We start from the raw sequence: 25964 nt of genomic DNA on the forward strand, positions 1-25964 counted from the left end.
GTTGTTTTCCCTGTTATAGGTAGTTTGATGGTACATTTAGATTAATATATATGATTAGAAATGAAATTATTTCTACTCTACACTAATTCAATTAGGCTTAATGTAAGGTTTCTTTATTTCCGAGTGAGTATGGGAGAGATTTCCAAATACTTATAAGTATTGGCAATGAATGATTTATTTCCTTCCAAAAGTATTTACTCTTTATTGCCTCCAAATGACGAGTCACTGCTGCAAGTAGTAAATTACAATGGGTATTGAACGAATTATTTTGTTTATAGATGTCATTAAAAACATAAACAAATGTTCTATTTCAGAGTAAGGTATTTGAGAAAAAAAAACATCGGTAGTAACGAGCTATAGTATTTGGTAGTTTATAGAACTCAGGAAAGTACTTATGGTGAACAAACGTTTATGGCTCAGGGAAGACTCAACTCGTTTATAGACCGCCAACATTAACGTTGTCTACAGAACAGCTGCATGTGGGTCGTGTTTTTTATGTGTATAGATGCATACTGATGCGTGACGGCCTGGGATTTTTGAGGTTTCCAGCCTGTTTTTTCACATCCTCTTGGAGTGAGGTGATGGGGACCCTCGGTTGGGACAACTCATAGTGCGGTACGTTCACCATACCCTAACATGATTTGGTGCCTCACGAATTCCCTCCTTCTCCACGGTCCACACTAGGAACGTATCCTTTCTGTCCACATCTGGAGTTGGCATGATGGTGTATACCTACTTTCTTGGAATGTTGCCAGCGTGTAGCATTTTATGACCGAATGCCCTTCCTGATGTCTACCGATGACCCTTGGGTGGATTCGATCCTCCGACCCTTCGATCAGAGCGGAGCGCCCTAACCCACTGAACCACGGCTGCTTTTGTTATCGTGCAGTCCCATTATCATGCTCTATGTTTGGTACCAACTATCCTTGATAACCAAGGGACCACTGTACTAACTATTTCCTGTAACTGTCCCCTACAGAGGAGGTATGCCTTTCTAGGCCTACACCTGGATGGTCCTACATTGACATGGGAGAGTCACATGGACTACCTACAGTCATCTTGCCTCCATCGGCTGGACATCATGTGCTGTTTGGATGGCTTAAGTTGGGGAACTGGGAAACACCTGTACTCTGCATTTATTTTTAGTTCCACATGTTGTGAGTTCTCTAAGTATGGCTCTGCCTACTTCTTTCAGTTGCAGAACATGGAAGTTATTCACAACACTACCCTTCCATAACACCTCTGGGGCAATCAAGCCCTCTCTGGTCAGTCCCTCCAAGCAGAATCTGAAGTGCTACCCCTCTCCCCTTTGTGCACTTTTCTTGACTGTCAATGACTCCATTGTCTCCATGGTCATCCACCTTGCCACCTCCTCTCTCACACCCCACTTTATTGTCCTCCCCTGCACTGGCCTTGGTCAAGCAAGCCATTTTTCATCCATTTCTTGCAGGCCAGTGGCACTCTGTTCATTGCACCTCCTTCTTCTTCAGCAACCCTTGTCTCTTCCACTCCTTCTTGGTTTGACCTGTCTTCTATGATATTCCCTGATCTCCTACTCCCATTCTGTAAGTCCTCTGTTGCAGTGCTGGCCCACCAATATTGCAGTACCTGGATATAGATGCCTCCCTGTATGGTGGCTTCACTGACAGTTCCAATTCCCCACCCATTTCCTTTGCCATACTGGCATACTTCGAGGACCTCTCCCTTTGCAAACCTGGACCTTTTCTAGCTCACACACTGTCCTCACCACAGAACTCTGTATTGTCTTCTAAGATCTAGATGCGTTCGTGAAACATTTCATGCCCCACCCCAAGCAACCATCAATACACCTTCTCTCAGGATAGCCATCCTAACGTACAGCTAGTCCATGCAGTCCACTCTTCTCATCTTCTTTGCCTCACCTACCTTTATCATACATGCTTTCAATGGACCCCTTTCCATGGCATCCATGGAAAGAAAATTATTGACCATGCAGCACAGTGGGCTCCACTATCTTCCATTCTTGCATCTGTTATACCTGTTAGTTTATGCAGGAGCCACACCTCTCGTTCAACCTGGGTGCAACCCCATAGGGCCTCTTCCATACTGATGCGGCCGCCCACCATCCCAAATGTCTTCTGGATATTGCCCTTGCCTATCTGCGCACTGATCACACAAGTCTAAACAGTCACCTACATTGGTTAGGTATTGTGCTGACTCCCTGTTGTCTCTGGTGTTCTTGAACAACAGAGACAGTTGAGCACTTCATACAGTGGTTCCCTAGATTCCTCTCCCTCTGGGTCTTCCTATGGGACTGCCTGATTGCCCTTGAGTTTCCCCACCTATCCCTCCCTGGTCTTGGAGGCAGCGTTGGAGATCCTGCTTTTCACCAACTGATTGAGTGGAACACTTGTGAGTTCCTGCGGTCATCGGAGCAATAGCCCGCCTATGATACAGTACCACACACTGTTGGACGAGGAAGAGCATTGGGTCATCTTTTGACCAGGGCCCTTTATAATGTACCCACAAGAAGAAGATAAACATACGAATGAACTGTGTGTCTACTGCTTCAGTTTATCATTCGCAGTAAATACAGGTAGTGTAGATCATCAGTAGCCATCAGATGAAGAAGGTTGATCCATATGGCTATTATACTAATATTAATTTCTAGCAGCAAACTCAAACAGAAAGCCACAAAAATACTATCTATCTATCTATAGCCCGACGCCCTAATCCCGCAAAGGGTGGCCGCAGACAAAACGCCTCCAAGTCACTGTGTCACCCACCATTTGACTACCCTCCCTCCAACTCACCCCCCCCTCCCTCATATACCTCTCAACTCCATCCCTCCACCTCATTCTCGGTCTACCCCTCCCTCTCCCTCCCTCCAGCTCACCTACATACACCCTCTTAGTCAGTCTTTGATTCTCCAAACCACCTCAGTGTATTTCTCCTAATCTTCTCAACCACATCCACATCTACCCCACAACGTTCCTTCACTTCTTCATTCGTCAACCTGTCCCTCCACTTCACTCCACATGCTCCTCTCAAGTAACTCATTTCCACTGCTCTCACTCTTGACTTGTTCCCCTCTTGCAAGGTCCACGCCTCGCTTCCATACGTCAGGGTAGGGATCACAAGACCCTCTAATAATTTAGGATACTTCTAGTTCAGCCTTGTGGTTGCCTTTGCTGTTGTAAGTTTCAGTTATTAGGCTCGGCATTTGTTAGTTACTTTAAAATTAAATAGCTGTCAGTTGTATATTGCATCACATTTGTCACCGAATTACTGTATTTCACTTGCTCATCATAGAAGGACTTATTTGGTTACAAGGACAAGTGCTGTGATAGTGAAATATTTCTAAGAAATCAACAGCAGACCTGAGCTTTGCATGTGAAATGTTCGAACTTACACTATTTTGTATTTCAGAATGGAAAATGTGCTGTCCAGCTCATTTTGTTTGATGGAAATACTTCCTGCAGTGAAAAACATCAGAATGCAAGCCTGTAAATGGGAATAACTATGGTAATAAAATTTTTGTTAACTTTTTCATTTCATAGATTTTTAGTTTGCTCAGCTGACCTGTTTTTTTCCCCTCTCTTACTGTAGCAGCTCAGCTGGTATTGAATAATGGCACTAGAATGTTGAATATCCATAATTCTAGACTTGGAAAGCTGAAAATTTTCAGGAGAGTTCATTTGCATACAGATTGCGATCCAGGCAAGGAGAGTATATGTACACAGATTATTTGTTTGTACCCTTCTTTTCTACAGACCCATAATGCTGTAGACCCTTGCTGTAATCAGCCTCGATATAATGGATTTCAGACATAACAAACACCTCAGAGCCTACCAAACTTTCTCTGGCTATGATGAACAGTGGTTGTTAAATGGGGTGCAATACATGTGTTTCCTTCCCTTTTTACTCCAACCTGCCTGAAATTGACCTCACCCCTTTATGATTGCTGATTTGTAATAATAGATTATAACAATACTCTACTAGCTATGAAGATGTATTATGATAAGGATGTACAATAAGCTGCAGATAGGCAAAATTATGGGCCAAAGTAGTGTAAAAAGGGTATAGTTACCTTATAATGCTAGAATATGGTATAGTTCTCATTTATTTTCAAACATGTGCTTGAATTCCCACCTGAGGGGGGGACCTGAGGATTGAATGAACTTGCGACTTAAATGAACCTGGCTTCTCCCCAGTAGTTCTTTAAAGGGAAGGTCTACTATACTACTTAGCATGCCATCGAAGATAACGAATTGCCTCATTCCTAAAGTAACACTTCATGTTGCCCTTGCTTCCTCATAAAACAGCTTTAATGCACTACTCTCCACAAACTTCTTACTAGCCAGCCTTACACAACACATATTGGGGCTGAAATGGTTCAGTGGTAATGCTCGCGCTTCACAACTGTTGGGTTGGCAGTTCAGGCTTACATCAGAGTAGTGTATTTCTGGTGAGAGATATAGCAGTCTCTCCAAGGATCTCTCCTTGCCTTGTAGAGTTATATGGTCCATTGATCCTAGGTAAGGGGATTTACCCCAAAACTAACACACACACACACACACACACACACACACACACACAGGGGCGCACCAAGGGGGGGGGCCATGGGGCCCCCCCTCCCGAAATTTACTTCCTTGTAAGAAATGAAATACTGTACACTAATAGTCACTTAAAAAAATCATACATCAATACACTAATAGTCACTTTAAATCTGTGTATATCAAATGCACGGAAGTAAATAAAAGTGACATGAACTAGATTTTTTTTCTAGCCACAATTTTCATTTACAGCCCCCCCCCCCTGCACACACACACACACTAAGGGGGATGGCTGTGAAAGATCAGAAGTTGAGGAAGTGGTACTGACAGAGAGAAGAGGGTATAAAAAACATCAAAAATAAGTTGAAGGTGATATATACTAATGTTGATGGTTTAATATTGGCAAGGCTTGAAATTAACGATTTCTTGAGAGAACATGAACCTGATATCATGTGCTTTGTAGAGACCAAATTAAGAGAAGATATTGATGTTCATTTGGGAGATGGTAAATACAAACTGTGGAGAAAAGACAGAAAAGAAAAAACGGGAGGAGAAGTGATGATAGCTGTGAAGAACAACATAAATGTAGATACTGTGGAAATGGGAGAAGGCAGGGCTGAAGTGATATATATGAAATTAGAAACTGGAGAGAATGTTAAGAGAGATATGGCGGTAGTGTATGTTCCCCCTAAGACGAGAGCATGGAATGATGACAAATACCAGGAGTTGTCAGATATGGCTAGCTATTTACAAAAAGTAATTGAGAAAAGCAATAATATAATTTTGGAGGGTGACTTTAACTGTAAAGAGGTGATCTGGGAGGAATGGTACTCAGGAGGCGGCGAGGATTCGTGGGGCACTATGTTATTAAATATAATAATGAATAATGTGATGATGCAATGGGTTAAAGAAGAGACACGGTTTCGAGGTGAGGACACACCAGCAAGGTTAGATTTACTGTTTACCAAAGAACCCGATGTAATAGAATCATTGAAATATCTCTGTCCTTTAGGAAAAAGTGATCATGTGGTCATTGAGTTCCAGATGATAATAGGGAACGTCGAGCTAAGAGACGAGCTTCATAGACAGGGAAGATACAACTTTGGGAAAGCAAATTTTACAGGATTGAGAAATTTTTTTGAAAATGCGGATTGGAGAAAATTCAGAGAGACAAGAGAGATACAGAGGAAGTGGGATATCTTTCTAGACCTCTATGATTTGGGAGTGGAAAAATTTGTACCAAGAGTAAGAGGGAAAGAAAACAGGAAAAAGGAGTGGTTTAATAGAAGGTGTATAATAGCAAAAAAAGAGAGAGATAAGGCATGGAACAACTGGAGAAAGAGAGGTAAAACAGAACAAAGGAAGAATATAAAAGAATTAATAATGAATACACAAGAATACGTAGAGAAGAAGAAAGGAATTTGAAAAAGGTATAATAGACAAATGCAAGGATAAACCCAAACTGTTTTATAGATTTGTTAATGGCAAACTGAAACAAAAGGAAGGAATCACCAAACTGAAAGTAAAAGGAGAGGTCTATAAAGATGGAGCAATGTAAGCTGAAATAATGAACAAATGTTTCCAATCGGTTTTCACTAATGAAAAAGAGTTTGTGAAAGGGGAGGAAGTGATTAGAAATGTACCAGTGATAAAATATATAAAAATGGAGGTACAGGAAGTGTATAAATTGCTGGAAACTCAAGATGTAAGGAAAGCCCCAGAACCTGATGGAATTTCTAATTGGGTACTGAAGGAATGCAGAGAACAACTGATGGATAAAATTCACAGTTTAATCCTGTGTTCTCTGGAAGAGGGGAAAGTGCCACAAGAATGGAAGAGGGCAAATGTGGTACCAATTTATAAGGGAGGAAACAGGGAAGAACCCCTGAATTATAGACTAGTGTCTCTAACCAGCATGGTCGCAAAATTATACGATAGAATCCTGAAAGACAGATGGATAAAATATTTGGAAGAGATGAATATTTTGGCTGAATGTCAGTTTGGATTCAGAAGTGGAAGGTCATGTGTTTCTAACTTGTTGAGCTTTTACTCAAGAGCGATGGACGTGGTACAGGAGAGAGATGGTTGGGTGGATTGTGTGTACTTAGACTTAGAGAAGGCCTTTGACAAGGTACCTCATAAGAGACTAATGTGGAAACTAGAATATATAGGAGGACTAAAGGGGAAACTTCTGGAATGGATGAGAGACTTTTTGAGAGACAGACAAATGAGGACAGTAATAAAGGATAGGATGTCTGGATGGAGGGAAGTAACAAGTGGAGTCCCTCAGGGCTCGGTGTTGGCGCCAATAATATTCCAGATTTACGTAAATGATATGGTAGATGGAGTGAACAGTTATGCAAGTCTGTTTGCTGATGATGTAAAGATCTTGAGGAAGGTGGAGGTTGAGGAGGATTGTAAAATGCTGCAGGAGGATCTGGATAGGATACATGATTGGAGCCGGACGTGGGAAATGAAATTTAATGTAAAGAAATATAAAATATTGGAAATGGGTAAAAGTACCAGGAGGCCATCATTGAAATATTTGATGGGCAATGAACCAATCACAAAAATGAGAGAAGTGAAAGATTTGGGAGTGCTGGTCCAGGATAGTTTCTCACCTGAAAAACACATTAACAAGGCAGTTAGAAAGATGTGTAAACTCCTGACTAATATAAGAATAGCTTTTCATTATATGGTTGAGGAGATGATGATAAAATTGATAGTGGCCATGATTCGCCCCAGGTTAGAATATGCAGCAGTAGTGTGGTCCCCACACGAAAAGAAAGATATAAACAAGATTGAGAGAATACAAAGAACAGCAACCAAAATGGTCCCCAGTCTGGCAGATCTGTCATATAGAGAGAGGTTGGAAAAGCTGGATTTGCCTTCCTTAGAAGAAAGGAGAAAGAGAGGAGACATGATTGCAGTGTTCAGGACCATGGTGGGAGTAGATAAAATTGACAAAGAAGATATGTTTGTATGGGATATGAAAGTAACAAGAGGACACGGAATGAAACTCAAGAAACCAAGCTGCTTTAAGGGTATCAAGAAATATAGTTTTCCTTATAGATGTATAGACCTGTGGAATAGTCTGGACAAAGAGATCGTCCAGTCTAAAAACTTAAACGAGTTTAAAGCTAAATTTGACTTATTGAGAAACAGAGATTGGACCCCACGAGCGTAGCTCGTTTCCTGTATATCACAATTAGGTAAATACACACACACACACACACACACACACACACACATTACATAATTATCTGATTGCATCAACTCTAAGCGACCTGCTGAACATACACTTCTTACAACAATAGACATGAGTAATGCCTCTGATGGCATCCCTCAATGCAAACTAATTCCCAAAGTCTACAATATAAGATATTATTCTCCTTTTGGCCTGTACTCCATCCGGTTGTTTTGGGGGTATTCTGTAGTCAACAATGATGGTTCTAGCCATCTTGGAGGCCCTTCCCTTATGTATCTTACTTGCATTTTACCTAGTGTCAGTTCACTAATACAAATAATGTAATATTATTATTCATCAGTATTAATAGCCCTTATAATTTATATAAACAGGTATGAAAAGATAAGCTGAAAAGCCTGAAATTTAGCCAGATACATGTACCAAAGGTTTTTATAGTTCTTTATATAGCAATTATATTTCAGTTATCGAGAGGGAACTTAAATATTTCGATAGATTTTTTACCAACAGAATGTAATTTTTTTTTTTTCCAGTGACTGACTCTTGCCCAGGCCTATATCAGACATGAAATATGATTCCTCTTTATAATTATTCTGATATATGTTGATCGTCTAAGCTGAATTTCTGATCCAGTGAAATTTATTTATTATTTATTTATTTATTTATTTTTCCACAGTACTTTATATTAGGGGCCCCTAGAGACAGAAGGGACCCCAAGTGGCCACTTGTATCTAAAATCTGATAGTTCAGATCTAATCTGTTCAATTGCCCAACAAATTGACGACTCACTTTCTTTAAGTTTTGGACAAACTCCTTGGGTCTGGTAACATTCACTTACTTGAGAGTTAGGAGACAGAAACAGTCTTTGCCTGCCCTGTAAATATTATTTATGGTGTAAAAAAACTATCTATCTATCTATTGCCAGACACCTCAATCCTGTTTGGGGTGGCCACAAACAAATCGCCTCCACATCGCCCTGTCCCCCACCATTTCACTGCCCTGCTCCCAACTCACACCCCCTTCTCTCATATACCTCTCCACCCCATCCCTCCATCTCATCTTGCAAAAATATTAGTTAAGTTTAGCAGGCAGTGGGACAGGGCTACGTGGAGGCGATTTGTTTGTGGCCACCCCGTACGGGATTGAGGCATCTGGCAATAGATAGATAGAAATAAGAAGCGATATCTGGCACATTTCCACTCATTGTCATGATTCATGCAAGCAGTGTTACCAGTGTAGCAATTTTCACACTAAATTTAAAGTTTTTAAAAGCCATCTAGCTGGTAAAAATTAAAATATTGTCTGTGTATCTGGCATTCTTTTAAAGTCCTGTCTAGCATTGTTTTCCTTAATTTCCCTGTCTAGCAGATTTTTGCTACTTTTGAGACCAATCTAGCAGATATCTATGGTTTTCCTTTAGCATCAGTGCACGAAAGACCTTACGTCAGTCAGTATCACGCCATGGTTATGGGTGGGTGTCTCGGCCTTTGTCACGATCCACCCCCTTTTATACGATCATTTTCATCAGAAGTTCTCTTCATTGTCGCACTCTTGCTTTTGAATGTCCTCTCCCTGTTTGGTTGTTTCATGAAATTGCTCTACATATTTTATTACATGTTGAATATTCATCGTGTGAATAAAATGACCAATTTTCTCCCAGTAATTGCACTGGTTTCACAAACTTAACTGAATACCGGCAGATTAATTTGCTTCTTGATAACAACACACGTGGTTAGGGGTTGATTCTTTGGCATATGCAATAATTTGTCTGTCTTGGTCTTGTGCTAGGAGGGGCTTCAGTTGGCAAATTTTCTATATCCTCCTCTCTATATCGCTTATTTATCCGTTAACTGTCTTCTCGATATCAAGTTGCTGGGATGTCTGTCTTGCTGGACTATTTACTAAATAAAGAGCAAGAATTTGCTTGCACTGACAGGCTGTAGTATCGTGTTCACGATGCAGCTTGCTTACAGTGCTCGTGGGTTTTCTCACATAAATATTTTCCTGCATAGGGAATTAAATGTGGATAATAATATATTTTTAGATGTTTATTTATCTGATTTGGTGGCACTCGTGATTTCAACATTACCATTATCTGTGTGTGTATTTTATGGGACATTTTTCCTTCAGTATTGTTGATTTAGGATGTAAAATAAGTATTAAGAGAGTTTTTTTCCGCATTTTAATCCTGAAACCATTGAGCGATAGGGTGTGCATTTCACATTCTTTTGTAATGCTAAGCCTCAACTTTAGTATGCATGTATTGTGGTTTCCTCTCATGTAATGCGAGATATACAGGGTAAAAATACTTATATATTGCTTTTTGTTGTTTACCTAAATGCTGCTCTTTCCGGTGTGCAATATAGGAAACATAACTGGGCCGTGGCAGTTGCCAGATACCACTTTCTGGGCGAAAGGTACTGGGAATCTGGTCATCACTTCTTTGGGCATTTGTACATAGAGTATAAACCTCTTTTGTTCTATGACTCTTCTGCTGAAAAATAATCATGACACAGATATTATATAGCACTTGTAAATAAAACATGAATACAGTGCTGTACTAGTATCCTATCAGACTCCTTGTCATGCTTATTGTACAGTATGTTGACTCCCATCTTCTTGTGTTGGCAGTGCTGCCACTACTTAGCAACTTCATATAAAATCAGTCAACAGGGTGGGTCTTTGTCTGTCATGTATTGTAGTTGGTCAATAGCAGAGTTGTTCTGATAAAGTTCCTATCTGATTTTCAAAGACAGTCCTCCATGAGTGCTCCTTGTAACAGGTGCTCTTCCATTCCTGCTGTAAGTTTGTCAGGAATGTTGAAATAACAAAGTAAGCATTGACCCTGAGGCTGCGGATTAAGTAAGGTTTGAAGGTGGTAGGTGGTGGTGACCATCATCCACTCACTTGATGCAGTGTTGCCTTCTTCTTCCTTAGCCTTTATCATTCTTATTCTGTGCCTGTCCTCCTCTCTTCCTATTTCTCCCATCTTTCCTGTCACTTTTTATTGCTTTTTTTTCTTTTACAGGTGGCTTTACATCGAGTGACAAGCCAAATGGTTTCCTGTAAGCCAAGAAACCATTTACAACTCTGGGTGGTAACCATATAACCAAACCATACGTGCTCCCTACATGTCAACAAGTGGTTTGGGGAGGGTTAGTGCCCCTCCCTGTAAAACAAATAACTCAAAGTCAAATGGCCACCCCTTACGGGATTATGGCTTCTGGCAATAGATAGATAGATAGATTGAAGTGATTTTGGTTGCTCACTTCAGGGTTAAGTAAGTGGGGTCAAGATAGGTTAATGCCTTAAATGGCTGATCATTATTCACCTCCCCTTCCCCATGAGGCTTGAATTGCTTGGCTCTAAGTCAGGATAGAGTAATGCCTAAAATGGCTTATTGATATGCACTAAGTTTTCATATATTAAAAAGAACGAGGGAGCTAGGTTGGTTATCTACTTTTTTTAAAAATTTTTTATTCTTGAATTACCAAGGTACATTTCTGTTTGAAATGACCAGTTTCTACCACCCAAAATCCGTTTCCCACCATTTCCCCATTATTGCTGGAAAATGGGGGGGTGGCATATATATCTCAAAAACTTACCATATCTGATGGAAAAAGTCATAAAATCATGCAAAACATATTTTTAAAAAGTCATAAATTTATCTCCAAATAGAGTACAGGTATAGGCAGAAATGAGGAAATTACCCAACATAAACATGGTGAGCAAAAATGGCTGGTTTGCAGTCTATTTATTTGTTAGACAAGCACATGTTACACTCCAGGGCATGAGCAAAAAACTTTCTGAACAGAGTTCCATAGGTCTTTGTTCTTGCACCCACATTTTTCAACTTATATATGACATGCGTACAACCTCATTGCCCACAGTCATTGCCTCATGCGCAGATGACACTTATAACAACCACACACCACATCACAGACAGGGTGCGCACTGCAACAGAACTACCTTGACACACTTCAGTCATGGGTCAAGGACTGCACACTGATAGTCACTCCAACCAAATCTATAACTGCACTTATCACCAGCAGCATTTATGAGCACAAGGATACCCTTAACATCACACTTAAAAATGTACTAGTACCACACACGCCCTTGAAGATCCTTGGAGTGACATATGGCACTAGATTCACTTTCAGAGACCATTAATGAAACACTAGGAGGCATTATACTCCCAGACTCAAGGCAATTGCAGTGACAGACTTTGGGCAACAAAAAATAACTCCTCCTACAGTATATTAGATAAGTGATCAATGCCTTCCTGTTATGGGTCCCTATCCTACCTAACACCCACTACAACACCTTGCAGACCATACAGAATGACTGCACATCACACTGACTACACCAGTACCACTTCCATCTCTTACACTTTGAAACCAGAGTCTTCCCTGTTAGAGAATGTTTTGACTAGAGCAGCACACACTTCTGTGCAGCAGCCTGTGCTGACACACAACTGCACTGTCATTTTATAATGGAACCCTCTACACAACTACAGTAGACACAAAACAGTCCCCACAGACATTGCCTGACCCTCTTCAACAACAACCCACATCCAGACACTCCAACACTGGCACTGAACATAAATCTACATAACAGTTTCATGTGCAGGGCTGCACAGCACCTTGAACAGAGTACTGTACTACAAAACCCCACTTCTAACATCCACCCATTAGATGTATCCTTGCACAGAGCTGATTGAGTTCATCCAGCTAGACTTAGATTAGAACATCACCTAGCCCTCCTCAGTTACCAACTTTGATGTGGGTTAGGTGGAATCACAGATATGTTCCCCACTTATAGAATAGGCTCATACAACATAGCTCATATTATGGAGCACTGCACAGCACATGCCACACCAAGACACAGACACACCATCAATGGTTCAGGGAATGCATAGGGTGGCCCCATATGGGTAGTTGCTTACCTGTGATTGACGGGTCTGCTGGCCCAGGCATGCTTAGGGTTGAACAGCAACAATACTGTGTCAAACAGAATTTTCTGTCAGGCAGTTTTAACTGATTGGTACTCCCTAAAAGCAGACTGGACAAGTGGGATTATCTTGTTACTCTCTCTCTTGTATTTTGTTTTTCTCTTGGAGGGAACAGTTATTGTGGGCTTTTGGCCTTTGGTTCCTTCCTCCTAACATAAAAAAGAAAGAAAGAAAAAAAAAAAAAAGGTAACCATTAACCTGTCCAGAATAGTATACTCAATGTTCTTTGGTAAGAAGGATAAATTAGAGACTGTTAATGGCCATGCCTGTGAGGGGAGATAGAATTGTGGAGTCTTTAATGGTTAGTGAATGGGCATGTGACTCATTTGATTCACTGGGCATGCTGATAATCAGTTCTCCTTCTATCTTTTTTTTTTTTTTTCTATTTCAGTGCCTTCTGAATATTGCCTAGCCCGTCCACAGTTGGGCAAGCATTGTCATGATGATGATGACAGTGATTTTGCTTTTGGTATGGTGTTTGTTAATGATACATCCTTTCATCCTTCAGCGGCGTAGTCACGTTCCCAGTCAGCTTCAGAAACGTGGCCTCGGGCATGCTGTGTCTGGGAAAGCCAAAATTGTGGATCCTGTCCTTGGAGCCAAGAGAAAACATGAGGAGAGCTCAGAAGAGGAAGAGGAGGAGGATTCATCAGTTCAGCTCAGTATGGCTCCTCTTTCATCTATAGTCAACACAAAGCCAGTTTCATGCCATAGGCCAACCTCAGCACATGTAAGTTTTGTTGTGTGTTGTCAGAACATGAATCCTGTCAGCTAGAATAATTCAGTACAGTATGAGATTGTTCCATCTACAGTACTTCTGCATCCTTTCATATTCTTTATATCCTATTACTGTATCACATTTCAGTGGTTTCCTTCACATTTTTTACCATGTATAATCAAAGACTCTTTGTGTGCATTCCACAGATTTTATGTCTGTTTGTTCCTAGTTCATTGGGTCTAACTCCTCACCTTTCCATATGGTCGTGTGATAATGTTTTGTTTCCTGGTAATTTAACTTAAGGTGTCGAATGATTGAGTGTCTGCTGAAAATATACACCCTTACTGTTTCACCAAAAATCAGATGTATTTTGCAAAAAACATGCCTGACCTGACTGCAAGCTCTGCAGACACTGTGAAGAAGAATGAATCAATATCCTTCCACCCTAAACTATAGCATATTCCAACTCTTATCTCAAACTCTGTCTGTCACCATTTGTCCAGTTCTGGCAATTAGAAACAATATTTGGCAAAAGCCAACAGTCCCATTTACTTCCTTATAGATTTAGCTTGACTCTACATAACTGGCAAAAGCCAACAGTCCCAGTTACTTCCTTATAGATTTAGCCTGACTCTACATAACTGTATTTCACAGCTCAGATTTCTATAGTAGGAGAATGGTCATCCAGATTTTTTAAATTAGTAAATGGATTTGACCCAGAAACAGGAAGAGAAGGGCAATGATAGTAGGAAAAATTATTATCAGTGTCCAGTGAAATGAGCCACACATCCATTCACTCACTGTTTGAGCCTTTTAAATTCTTATCTGCACCTCCTGTGCTTCTGATCCCCACACTTCTTTTGTAACACATCTCTGACTAATGAGGAGAACTGCCTGTGTCTTTGATGACGGCATTCAGTACTATGCTATCACATTGGAAGTGTTAAAATTCACAAATTAATCATTGTGAGAAATTAATGGCCAAAGTAGTGGTGGTGGTAATGGAAGTGGTTGCAATGCCATGCTCATCAGAATATGAGCCTGGTGGACTGCAGGCCAAAGTTGCCCTTCTGCAGTTCAGCATCTTCCTTTCAGGGTTAGTGATACTATGACATGAAGGAAAACCCAGGAACATGGTAGTCAGGTGGAGTATTTCTTGTAATTCTGTGACTACATTGTGCACTGAGATTCATAAAGCCTTGATTTGGTTCCTATCTCTGACTTTGATCAGTTTATCAAGTTTCATTTCATTTATTCCAGTAGGGTAGGTTATACTGTATATATTTTACCTCAAGGGTGATCCATATGTACTGCATCTCTTCTACTCTGCCTGGCAGTTTCTCATGTGTTGTGGGGATGGTTAAGTCAGCATTGTTAGTGTTTCTCTTGTGTGATTTACTAATTTTGTATACCCATTTGCACAGCCATTCCCATATTAGCAAATTGAGTCCCCCTTTCCCTCTTTCCCACACTCTCTCTCTCTCTCTCTCTCACTTCCTCTGTCTTCCCCATCCCTCCCCTCTCTCCCCTTCCATTCCTTCCCACTCCCACCCATCCCCTCTCTTCTTCCAACACCCATCCTCTCCCTTTCTTCACACAGTGTGAAGCATACCACCAGGTGAGATTCAGGTGGAGTATGGATCACTTTGTATAAGCAATGAGTCAGGTTTTGTCCATGAACCCACTACTTGACAATCCTCCAGACTGACTGAAAACCCTTCATTGTACAGTTTAGCATTTACTCTTCCTCCTGATTCTATGGCAGTTTATATTTGATGTGGCATTTTTACACTGTGATGGTAGAAAACATAGTTGGATTGTTCTGTGTTCAGTGTGTCATGGAGAAATATGAGAGTATTTTCTGTTGTTAGTCCTTTTACCAGTCTGTAATTAGTGTGTTATTGCTTTTCTTTCGTTTACTGGTGGCTTTACGTTGAGTGACAAGCCAAATGGTTTCCTGTAAGCCAGGAAACCATTTACAATGCTAGGTGGTAACCATATAACCAAACCATACGTGCTCCCTACATGTCAACAAGTGGGTTGGTGGAGGGTTAGTGCCCCTCCCCGTAAAACAAATAACTCAAAGTCAAATGGCCACCCCTTACAGGATTATGGCATCTGGCAATAAAAAAAAAAAAAATAGATTTCTGTTCAGTGGTAATAGAGTTAGTGGTTCCTGCTTTGGCGCTTATGGCTCTTGATGTAAATTGGCAGCTTGTAGAATAATGCCTTCTCTTTGCAGACTTTAAATTGTGTAGTATTTCAAAGATATGTATCCTGTGCCAGGCTTAGAATAATCATCCAGTACTTCACATCACTATGCAAATACAATGAATTTATAAGGAAAAAAATTCAGCAAGCCCCCTCCCTTTTTATTTTTTTTATGCAAGGAAGAAGGAACCAAAGGCCAGGAGCCTGCAAATCGTTCCTTCCAAGAAAGAAGCAAAAACAATACAAAAGAGAGCCAAATTCAAGATCCTTTCATTTCGAGATGCCTGGACACACTGCGTTTGAAGGACTGGAGATCATAGGAAGTAGGAAACACAGACAGGGAGCGACAGTTCCAGAGTTGAACTGTTGCGTACATCAAGGACTGGGAGTAATGGTTATTCTTGCATTAGAGAGTTAGACAGAAAAGGGATGAGAGTTTGTTGCTAGCACCGCATGCATCATGGAGGTGGAGGGATGCAGCAGACAATTCAGTGGAGCAATGACTATTGAAGTAATGATAGAAAAGAGATAAAGATGCAGCAGTGCAACAAAGAGACAGAGGTTGAAGGGAGCCAGTAAGAGGAGCAGGGTTAACCCCTTAACCGCGGGGCGTCACTTTCATGACGCTTGGGAGCAAGGGATCATACCGCGGGGCGTCGCTTTTGTGATTCTCTGTTATTTTGAATTCACCCGGGCTTCCAAGTGGGGGCTTGTATCATCTATCAGTACTGCCAACGTCCAACACTAGTCAGTACTCCTAATCTCATCTGTACTCCCATCCATTGTTGACAATTTAGCCATTTCTCCCCGTTCTTGACTCCCCTCCCTACCCCCCCTCCATTACCCTATCCTCTCGCCTCCCTGGCCGTGCTACGCTAAGTAAATCTTCCCTGGAATTTTTCACTGATTTCATCCATTGAAATAAGCCCTATGTCCTATTCTTATACCAAATAATATATACAAGAAAGAAATAAGGTAAGTGAGAGTGCCATACACCTGGAATTGGCTAATTATCACCTGACAACACCTCACGTGCACTCGTTCGCTAATTTTCGCTGTTTTTTTCCCCTTGAAATATGCCGTATAATCTATTTGCGTAATAAATATACATGTAAGGAGGGAAGGGAGAAGCCTAAGTGATATTTACATTCACCTGGAACTACCTAATTTATAATGTATTGTCTAGATTTCCTGCCAATCATATCAGTGCTAGACAAAGCTGTTTCAAGATCTAACATTGGTAGCTCTGAATATATATCTCCTAAGTAGGCCTCTAATCTATTTTCGTAATAAATATACATGTAAGGAGGGAAGGGAGAAGCCTAAGTGATATTTACATTCACCTGGAACTACCAAATTTATAATGTATTGTCTAGATTTCCTGCCAATCATATCAGTGCTAGACTTAGCTGTTTCAAGAAGTAATATTGGTAACTCTGAATAACCCCCAAGCAGGCCTCCACGCTGGCCCTTCGTTGTCAGTTTACTCTCATCTTCCGAAGCGAGGGTACGTATGTTTCTTCTTGCTGACTTCAAGGCCTTTTTTCACCCCCATGCAAATGGCCCTGTGACCTTTACCCCCTACTAAACCTCGTGTGGAAAGAGGTAAAGGGCTGACAATTGATAAAAGAGTGACTACGATCTTTCTATTGAGTAAAACAGTGCAAGTGGAATTGTAAATAATGTGTAAATAATGTGTAAACAGCAAGTGAAAGTAATGAATGTAAATATATGTGAACAATGGAAAATAGTTTTATAAGTTATTTCAAGTGACAGTGCACAACACAGTGTAAATAAAATAGAAATGTAAATAACGTAAATAAAATAGAGAACGTAAATAGAAATGTAAATGAGTAGTATTATAAGAATACGAGTATATACCCTAGGAGTAATGAAGGTGAAAGTTTCACTCTAGCATGTCTGAATGCTATGAGTTATGAGAGTGAAGATGAAAGTGACATTCACTCTCAGTGCCAGTATACAGGACGAGAAAGTGAATGCTATGTATTTTACTGAAAGAAATTGGATCCCTACAGTGACAATAAACTAATACTACTGAAGGAAACTTATGGATAAAGACTGTAGATATATATAAGTGTTATATAGTAATAGAAATATAAAGTGTGAAGGGTTTTATGAATAATAAATGACAGACTACCAAGAGCGAACTAGTGCCAGTGCGACGATCAGACGCGCTCGTAATTTCCATTGCTTTCACAGTGTTTTTTTTTTTTTTTTTGAGTATGGATCCCAAACTACTTGAAAATTGTAGAATAGTGTTTATAGTGTTTGTATCTGGCTGTGGTAATCATATTACGGGTTGTCGGGAAGTGTAAAGTGGAGACTTCGTTACCCTACTTCAGAGGTCTCCACAAGTCCTACGGTAACCGACAAAGGCTCAACAATCATTCCAGGAGAAAGCTGAAGGTATGTGCCATAAGCATATGTAATTTTATTATTCTAGGACTAATAACTGATTTTTGGCAAATATTTTTTGAGAGTCTGTCGGAGCCCAAATAACCCCGCGGCACACACAAGTCATTGGTAAACAAGCCCGCGGTGTAGGGGTTAATGAGATGTAAAGCCTTTGACTCCACCCGATTGAGAAGAGCTGTATATGGTGAGCCTCCTCACACATGAGAGTTGTACTCTACACAGGGGCAAATAAAACCCATGTATAAAGTCACCAACTGTGCAGGGGTAAAGAAGGTATGGAGTAGGCTTAGCAAACCTAATCTCGTGGAAGCAAATTTTACAAGAGATATACAGTAATATGATCTTTCAAAGATAAGTTCCGAGAGAATGAAACCACAGTTATAAATTGCATGTTAAAGGATGATGCAGGATTTAGCTGGATATTATTAAACATTAGTGGATACTCCTGTGAAAGATTCTGTCAAGTTGATAGGTGTAAGAACTGAGTCTTTGATGCATTAAAAACAACGAGAGTGTTTTAACCCCAGTCAGAGATACGAGCCAAGTCAGAGGTGTGCCATAGCCTCATCCCTTGTTTATTGAATTAGCTGCTGAGATGGACGTTGTGGGAACCGAATGGAAAGGTGAAGGGTGGAATCATCAGCGTACGAGTGGACAGAGTTAGATGTACAGCTTAGAAGATCATGATGAATAAAAGGAAGAGAGTCCCCATTTAAGTGGGTAGGATTAGATGTACAGCTTAGAAGGTCATTAATAAACAAATGGAAGAGAGATGGCGATAAGACAGAGCCCTGAGGAACACCACTGTTGATAGATCTAGGAGAAGAACAATAGCTGTCTACAACAGCAGCTGTAGAACGACCAGAAAGAAGCTGTAGATGAAGGCACAGATAGAAGGATAGAAACCATAAGAGGGCAGTTTGGAAATTAAAGATTTATGCTAGACTCGATCAAAAGCCTTTGAGATGTTAAGTGCAGTGGCAAAGCTTTCGCCAAAGTCCCGAAAGGAGGATGACCAGGAGTCTGAAAGGTGGGTGAGAAGATCGCCAGTGGAGCGTCCCTGACGGAACCCATACTGACGATCAGAAAGAAGGTTGTGATAGGAAAGATGCTTTAAAATTTCTCTGTTAAGAATAGACTCGAAAACTTTTGAGACACAGGGTCGTAAAGCAATTGGACGATAGTTAGAGAGTTGGGAATGGTCACCCTTCTTTGGAACTGGCTGAATGATAGCAAACTTCTAGCAAGAAGGAAAGGTACAAGTTGAAAGACAAAAGCGAAAGAATTTACCTAGGCAGGGTGTAAGCACAGAAGCACAGTTCTTGACGACAACAGGGGGGACTCCATCAGGCCCATATGCCTAGTTAATATTGAGGCCTGTGATGGCAGAAAATACATCAGCTGAAGAAATTTTAATATTAGTCTTGAGGAAGTCAGAGGGGGGAAGTGATGGAGGAACAGCACCGGAATCGTCTAAGGTGGAATCGGAGGAGAAAGTCTGAGTGAAGAGATTTGCTTTATCAATAGAAGAAATAGCTACAGAGCCATCAGAGTAGAAAAGACGAGGGAAGGATGATGAGGTAAAGTTGTTAGAAAGGTTTTTGGCAAGGTGCCAGAAGTAGCGGGAAGAATTTGAGTCAGAGAGTTGAGAGCATTTAGTATGGATGAAGTTATTTTTAGCAGAGCAAAGAACAGACTTAGCATGATTCCAGCAAGAAAAATAAAAAGATGGGATTCAGGGGTGGGTTGGCTCTGGTACCTTTTATAGGCCCTCATTGCGGACAGCATTAGAACAAGCGTGATTAAACCAAGGCTTTCGTGCATTAGTCAAAGGATATGGGAAAGGAATGTATGCTTCCCTGCCCGAGAGAATAACCTCCGTAATGCGCAGAGCACACTCAGATGGCTCCCGGCCATGGAAGCAATAATCATTCCAGGGAAAATAAAAAAAGCACTGCCTGAGGGCCTCTCAATCTGCAGCTCCAAAGTGCCACAGACAACGTTTCTTTGGAGGATCCACAGGCCGTACCAGAATGATAGGACAGGTTAAGGTGATATGGTTGTGATCGGAGGAGCCCAACGGAGAGAAAAGATTGACAGTGTAAGCAGAAGCATCAGTTGTAAGGAAGAGGTCAAGTATGTTGGAGCTCCCTCCAAGGTGGTCAGGGATACAGGTAGGGTGCTGTACAAGCTGCTCTAGGTCATTAAGGATAGAAAAGATATAGACTTGTTCACCAGGTGGATCAGCGAAAGGAGAGGAGAGCCAAAGGTGTTGGTGAACAATGAAATATCCAAGAATGGAGATTTCAGAGAATGGAGAAATGGATAGATTGTGTTCCATCGTAGAAGTAAGATAGTCAAAGAATTTTTGATAGTCAGTAGAATTAGGGGATAAGTAAACAGTGCAGATCTATTTAGTCAGAGAATGACAGGAAAACCGAAGCCAGAGAGTAGAGAATTCCGAAGAATCTAGTTGAGGAACACGAGAGCAAGATAGGTGTTTGTGTACATATACACAACAGACACCTTTGGCTTTGAAAGAAGAAAAAGTAGGAAGATACATAAAAGTGCTTGCTGTCAGTTGCCTCAGACAGCTGAGTCTCGGTTAAGAAAAGAAGGTGACGTTTAGAGGAGGAGAGGTGGTGTTCAACAGAAAGAGTGTTAGAGGAAAGGCTGCGAATGTTGCAGAAATGAAGAAGAAGTGAGTTAGACAGTGGTTCCAGGCACGTTTAGTCGATACTGGGAGAGGGGCGGATGGTGGGGGCATTTATGGTCCCCACCCCCCTGGGGACTCCGAGGCATGGTTATAGAGTGCCATTTTTCTTTTTTAATTTTTAAAAGGTAGTGTAGTGCGCATGTAGATTGATATTATTGGTTAGAGAAACTTGTATTGGAGAGCATGCTGGCCTACTCTTTGGGTTACTGAAACACTGAAAAAGTTCAGCAAAGGGGGATGGTCAGTAACTAGTCCCGAGGGCTGATGAAATGGGAGCTCCGGCTCTTTCTGTCATCAGCTTTCCATCCACTTTGGGAGTACTGCCCTTCTCGACTGGTGCTACAGTCTATCGCAATGCATTGTAACTGTGTTCGAGCAGTACTGTGAGTAGAGCAGTGATACTAATCGTGTGTGGAGTGCAATATTGTGTGATTTTGGGCCCAAATAATTGAGATAATGTCTGGTAAGGGTGCTGCATGGGGCTAGTGGTGGTGCTAGTGAAGGCCCTAGTCATGGTGGTAAATGGCCTGCTAGTGGTGGTGCTGTTCATGTTCCCGCGAAGCGTGTATGTAAGACTGTGTCACTGGAGGTGAAATTGGACATCCTTAAGTGGCACGACAAAGGCGAAGGTGCGTGTTCTATCGCCTTGGCTCTCCACCTGACCCAGTCAACTGTCTTCACCATCATAAAGAAGAAGGAGGCCATTAAGGCTGCTTCTGGGGAGGTTGCAACCCTATCCACCTCCTGTATCACCCGCCAACGAGAGCCTGCGATGGAGGAGCTGGAGCGGATGCAGCACATGTGGGTGGAAGATCAGAACTGGTGCAAGGCACCCATGAGCCAGGCTATTATTGTATTTGCACTAAGGCTTTCTTGCTCTGGGACGAGCTAAAGGTCAGATGTGAGCTTGATGAAAGCGAGACCTTAAAGGTAAGCCACGGGTGGTTTGACTGATTTAAGAGGCGGGCAAATCTCCATCACATGAAGATGTAGGGTGAGGCAGCGAGTGCAGAAACAGTGGCAGTGGCAGCATTTCCTGATGAGCTGAAACGCATCACTGCAGAGGATGGCTATAGTGCGAAGCAGGTCTTGAATTTTGACGAGAGTGGGCTCTTATGGAAGAGAATGTTCTCCAAAGCACATCTTGCAGCAGAGGAAAGGTCTATACCAGGATTCAAGGCCTCGAAGGACTGGCTGACTCTGCTACTGGGGGGCAGTGCTGAAGGCAACCTCAAGTTGAAGCAGCTCCTAGTCAACCACTCTGAGAAACCTGGGGCTGTGGTGGGGTATGTTAAGGAAAACCTTGGGGTTATCTGGAAGTTGAACAAGAAGGCTTGGTTGACTTCAGATATCTGTTCATTCTATTTCCATTCGTACCTCTCTCGTGTGCTGAAGAGGTATGCATCATGTGAAAATTTGGCTAACAGATTTTTCCTGGTGGTGGATAATATGCCTAGCCACCCGCCCGCAATGAAGGAATGGGCTAGCAATATTTTGGGTGGTGTTCCTGCCCCCCAACACCACATCTTTGTTGCAGCTAATGGACCAAGGGATGATCACCGCCTTTAAGGCCTACTACCACGCTGCACGATCAAGCAGTTGGTAAGGGCCTGCAACAGTGACAACAGGACAACAGTGCAGCAGTTTTGGAGGGGGTATAACATACGCCACACGCTGGAGAATATAAGTAATGCATGGGACAGGGTTAGCCAGGCGACGATGAATGGTGTATGGTGGAAGCTGTTGCCAGTGTGTGTTCACTCCTTCCCCGGCTTCCCCAAGGGAATGCAACCTCCGCCTGTTGAGCATGTGCGGCAGGACGTTGTCGAGTTTTCACACGAGGTGGGATTCGCGGAGGTCGACGAGGATAACATGGAGGAGGTTCCTGAGAGCCACAGGGAGGAGCTCAGCAACAAGGAGCTCCTCAGTATGGAGATCCAGCAGGTGCACCAGGAGGCAGAGGAGGAGGAGGTTGTGCCTGAGGTCTGAGCTCTCAACATCAGGATCCAGAAGGAGATGCTAACGAAGCTGGATGAAATTATAGACCTAATGAAAAAACATGACCCCATCCCAGGACAAAGCAGGGACATATGTAATTGGCTCGAGGAGGGTATGAAAATCTACAGGACAGTGTTGAAGGAGAAGAAGAGGGAAGCCAGGCAGATAACAATCACAGCCTTCTTTAAGCAGGCCCCCACCAGGCCAGCAAGTCACACAGGATCTCCAGCCCTCAACGAGCAGAGCATCTCCCCATCTTTCAACCAGTAGATCATCTCCCCAGCCATCAACCAGCAGAACAACTCCCCAACCGTCAACCAGCAGAGAAACACCAAGGGACACCTCTCGCTGAGGACGTGCACGGCCCAATGTGCTGGACCTAACCTCCAGCCGATCGCCGTCTCCCGTGTCACCTGTGTCTCCACTAAGGCACTCCGCTATTCCTTCTCTGCCTTCCTCGTCCCAGCCTCCATCTCCCACACCACTTCGGCCACTGTCTCTGTCTCCCTTGCCATGGCAAGAGCCACCGCAACTGACTCCATCGCTACCCCATCATTCATTGCAGTGGTCTCCCTCACCACCTCACTGGACATTGCAGCTGTCTCCCACACCACCTCCTCTATCATCGCATCACACACCATTGCCACCCCCAGAGCCATTGCATCTGAGCTCATCACCACCACCTGAGCCAGCGCATCACACCTCATTGCCTCCGCCTGGGTTATCGCATCGCACTCCATCGCCTCCGCCTGAGTCATCACATCGCACTGCATCGCCACCCTCCTCTGACCCTCCCCTGGAGATCGGGTTTGAGGGCTTTGAGGAGGAGGATTATTTGTTTGGGAGCACCACATGTCCCCTAGCCTCCGGGGGGATAGCAAGGATGATGACCAGGACTGGGCATGGACTTACAAGAAGTAAGTGATGAGAGGTGTTTGATATTTTCTAACCTATTCCCTATGATTTTCAGGCTTTATTTGTTGCTTTTAATGAGTTATTTACAGGTGTTAGGCTTGGGTTAGCTTCCTCAGCAGCTATTAGGCCACTTAGATTGCCTTTAAACTTGTTTTGGGGCTCATCTGGATGGGTTTTGGACTTGATCATGGGGGAAACCCAAGGCTGGTAAACTGTCCACATTGAAATACTGGTTAAGTAAGACCCCTTCCTAACGATGGGGTCTTACTTAACCAGTTAGATTGTTAAACCGGGGTATGCCTGTACTCATTTCAAGGCCAAAGGTGGCTGTTGCATATATGTACGCAACGACATAATCTTGCTCTCATGTTCCTGAACCAGACTCCTCTGAATTCTCTACGCTCTGGCTTCGGCTTTCTTGTCATTCTCTGACAAAATATATCAGTTCTGTTTACTTATCCCCAGATCCTGCTGACTATGAAAATTTCTTTGACTACAGTATCTTACTTTTAAGATGGAACACATCCTATCTATTACTCCTTTCTCTGAATTCTTCATTTTAGGAGATTTCAATATTTACCACCAACTTTGACTCTCCTCTGCTTTCACTGATCCACCTTGTGAACAAGCCTACATTGTTTCTGTCCTTAATGACCTAGAGCAGCTTGTACAGCACACTACCCGTATCCCTGACTGCCTTGAAGAGAGTTCCAACATACTTGGCCTTTTCCTTACAACTAATCCTTCTGCTTATGCTATTAATCTTTCCTCTCCGTTGGGCACCTCCCATCACAACCTTATCACCTTAACCTGTCCTATTGTTCCAGTAAGTCCTGTGAATCCTCCCAACAAGCTGCTGATTGGGAGGCCCTCAGGCAGTACTTCTTTGATTATCCCTGGAATGATTATAGTTTCCATGGCTGGGAGCCATTTGAGTGTGCCATTTGCATTGCGGAGGTTATTCTTGGCATGGAAGCATGCATTCCTTCCTCATGTCCATTGATTAATCCAAAAAAAAACTTGGTTTAAGCACACTTGTTATAATGCTGTCCACAGCAAGGAGAAGGCCTACAAAAGGTACCAGAGCCAACCCACTCCTGAATCTCATCTCTTTTATGTTTATGCCCAGAATCGTGCTAAGTCTGTTCTTCGCTTCCCAAAAAATAATTTCATTCGTACTAAATACGCTGAAAGTCCTGCTTCTTCTGGCACCTTGCCAGAACTCGTTCTGACAACTTTACCTCATCATCCTTCCTTCTTCTTTTCCACTCTAATGGTTCTATGGCTAGTTCTTCTACTGATAAAGCAGAACTCTTTGCTCAGACTTTCTCCTCCAATTCCACCATAGACAAATCTGGTTTTCTTTCTCTTTCACTTCCCCCCTCTGACTTCCTCATGGATGACATTAAAATTTCTTCAGCTGATGTATTTTCTGCCAGCACTGGCCCCAGTACTAACAAGGCATATGGGCCTGATGGGGTCCCTCCTGATGTCCTCACGAACTGTACTTCTGTGCATACACCCTGCGTGGGTAAACTCTTTTGCCTGTGTCTAGCAACTTGTACCTTTCCTTCTTGCTAGAAGTTTGCTCTCATTCAGCCAGTTCCAGAGAAGGATGACAATTCCCAACTCTCTAACTATTGCCCAGTTGCTTTAACATCCTGTATGTCAAAAGTTTTTGAGTCTATTCTTAACAGAAAAATTTTAAAACATCTTTCCTATCACAACCTTTTTTCTGATCATCAGTATGGGTTCTGCCAGGAACAGTCCACGGACGATCTTCTCATCTACCATTCAGACTCCTGGTCATCCTTCTTTCAAGACTTTGGCAAAAGCTTTGCCATTGCACTTGACATCTCAATGGATTTTGATCGAGTCTAGCATAAATATTTACTTTCCAAGCTGCCCTCTTACGGTCTCTGTCCTTCTGTCTTTGCCCTCATCTATAGCTTCTTTTCTGGTTGTTCTATAGCTGGTGTTGGAGATGGCCACTGTTATTCTCCTAGAGCTATCAGTAGTGGTGTTCCCTAGGGATCTGTCATGTAACCAACTCTTTTCCATTTATTCGTCAGTGACCTTCTAAGCTGTACATCTAATCCTATCCACTCACATGTTCCACCGTTCACCTTTCCATTCATTTCCCTCAGCGTCCATCTCAGCAGTTACTTCAACAACAAGGGATGAGGCTATGTGCACACGTAATGTCTGACTTGCCTCAT

General features: G+C 42.3%; 1 protein-coding gene across 1 annotated transcript in view; it reads left to right on the forward strand.

Annotated features, from left to right (window-relative positions):
- The first annotated feature begins 13404 nt into the window (after nucleotides 1-13404).
- Nucleotides 13405-25964, forward strand: part of okr (DNA repair and recombination protein RAD54-like okr) — a 152559-nt gene continuing 139999 nt past the window's right edge. The window contains exon 1 of the mRNA XM_080272769.1: nucleotides 13405-13481. Within this exon, the coding sequence (XP_080128895.1) occupies nucleotides 13416-13481 (66 nt within the window). The 5' untranslated portion in view covers nucleotides 13405-13415. The remainder of the gene's footprint in view (nucleotides 13482-25964) is intronic.

The sequence above is a fragment of the Coenobita brevimanus genome, chromosome 51, assembly GCF_032717465.1.
Source record: "Coenobita brevimanus isolate Jiangsu-jjx chromosome 51, ASM3271746v2, whole genome shotgun sequence".
NCBI lineage: Eukaryota > Metazoa > Arthropoda > Malacostraca > Decapoda > Coenobitidae > Coenobita > Coenobita brevimanus.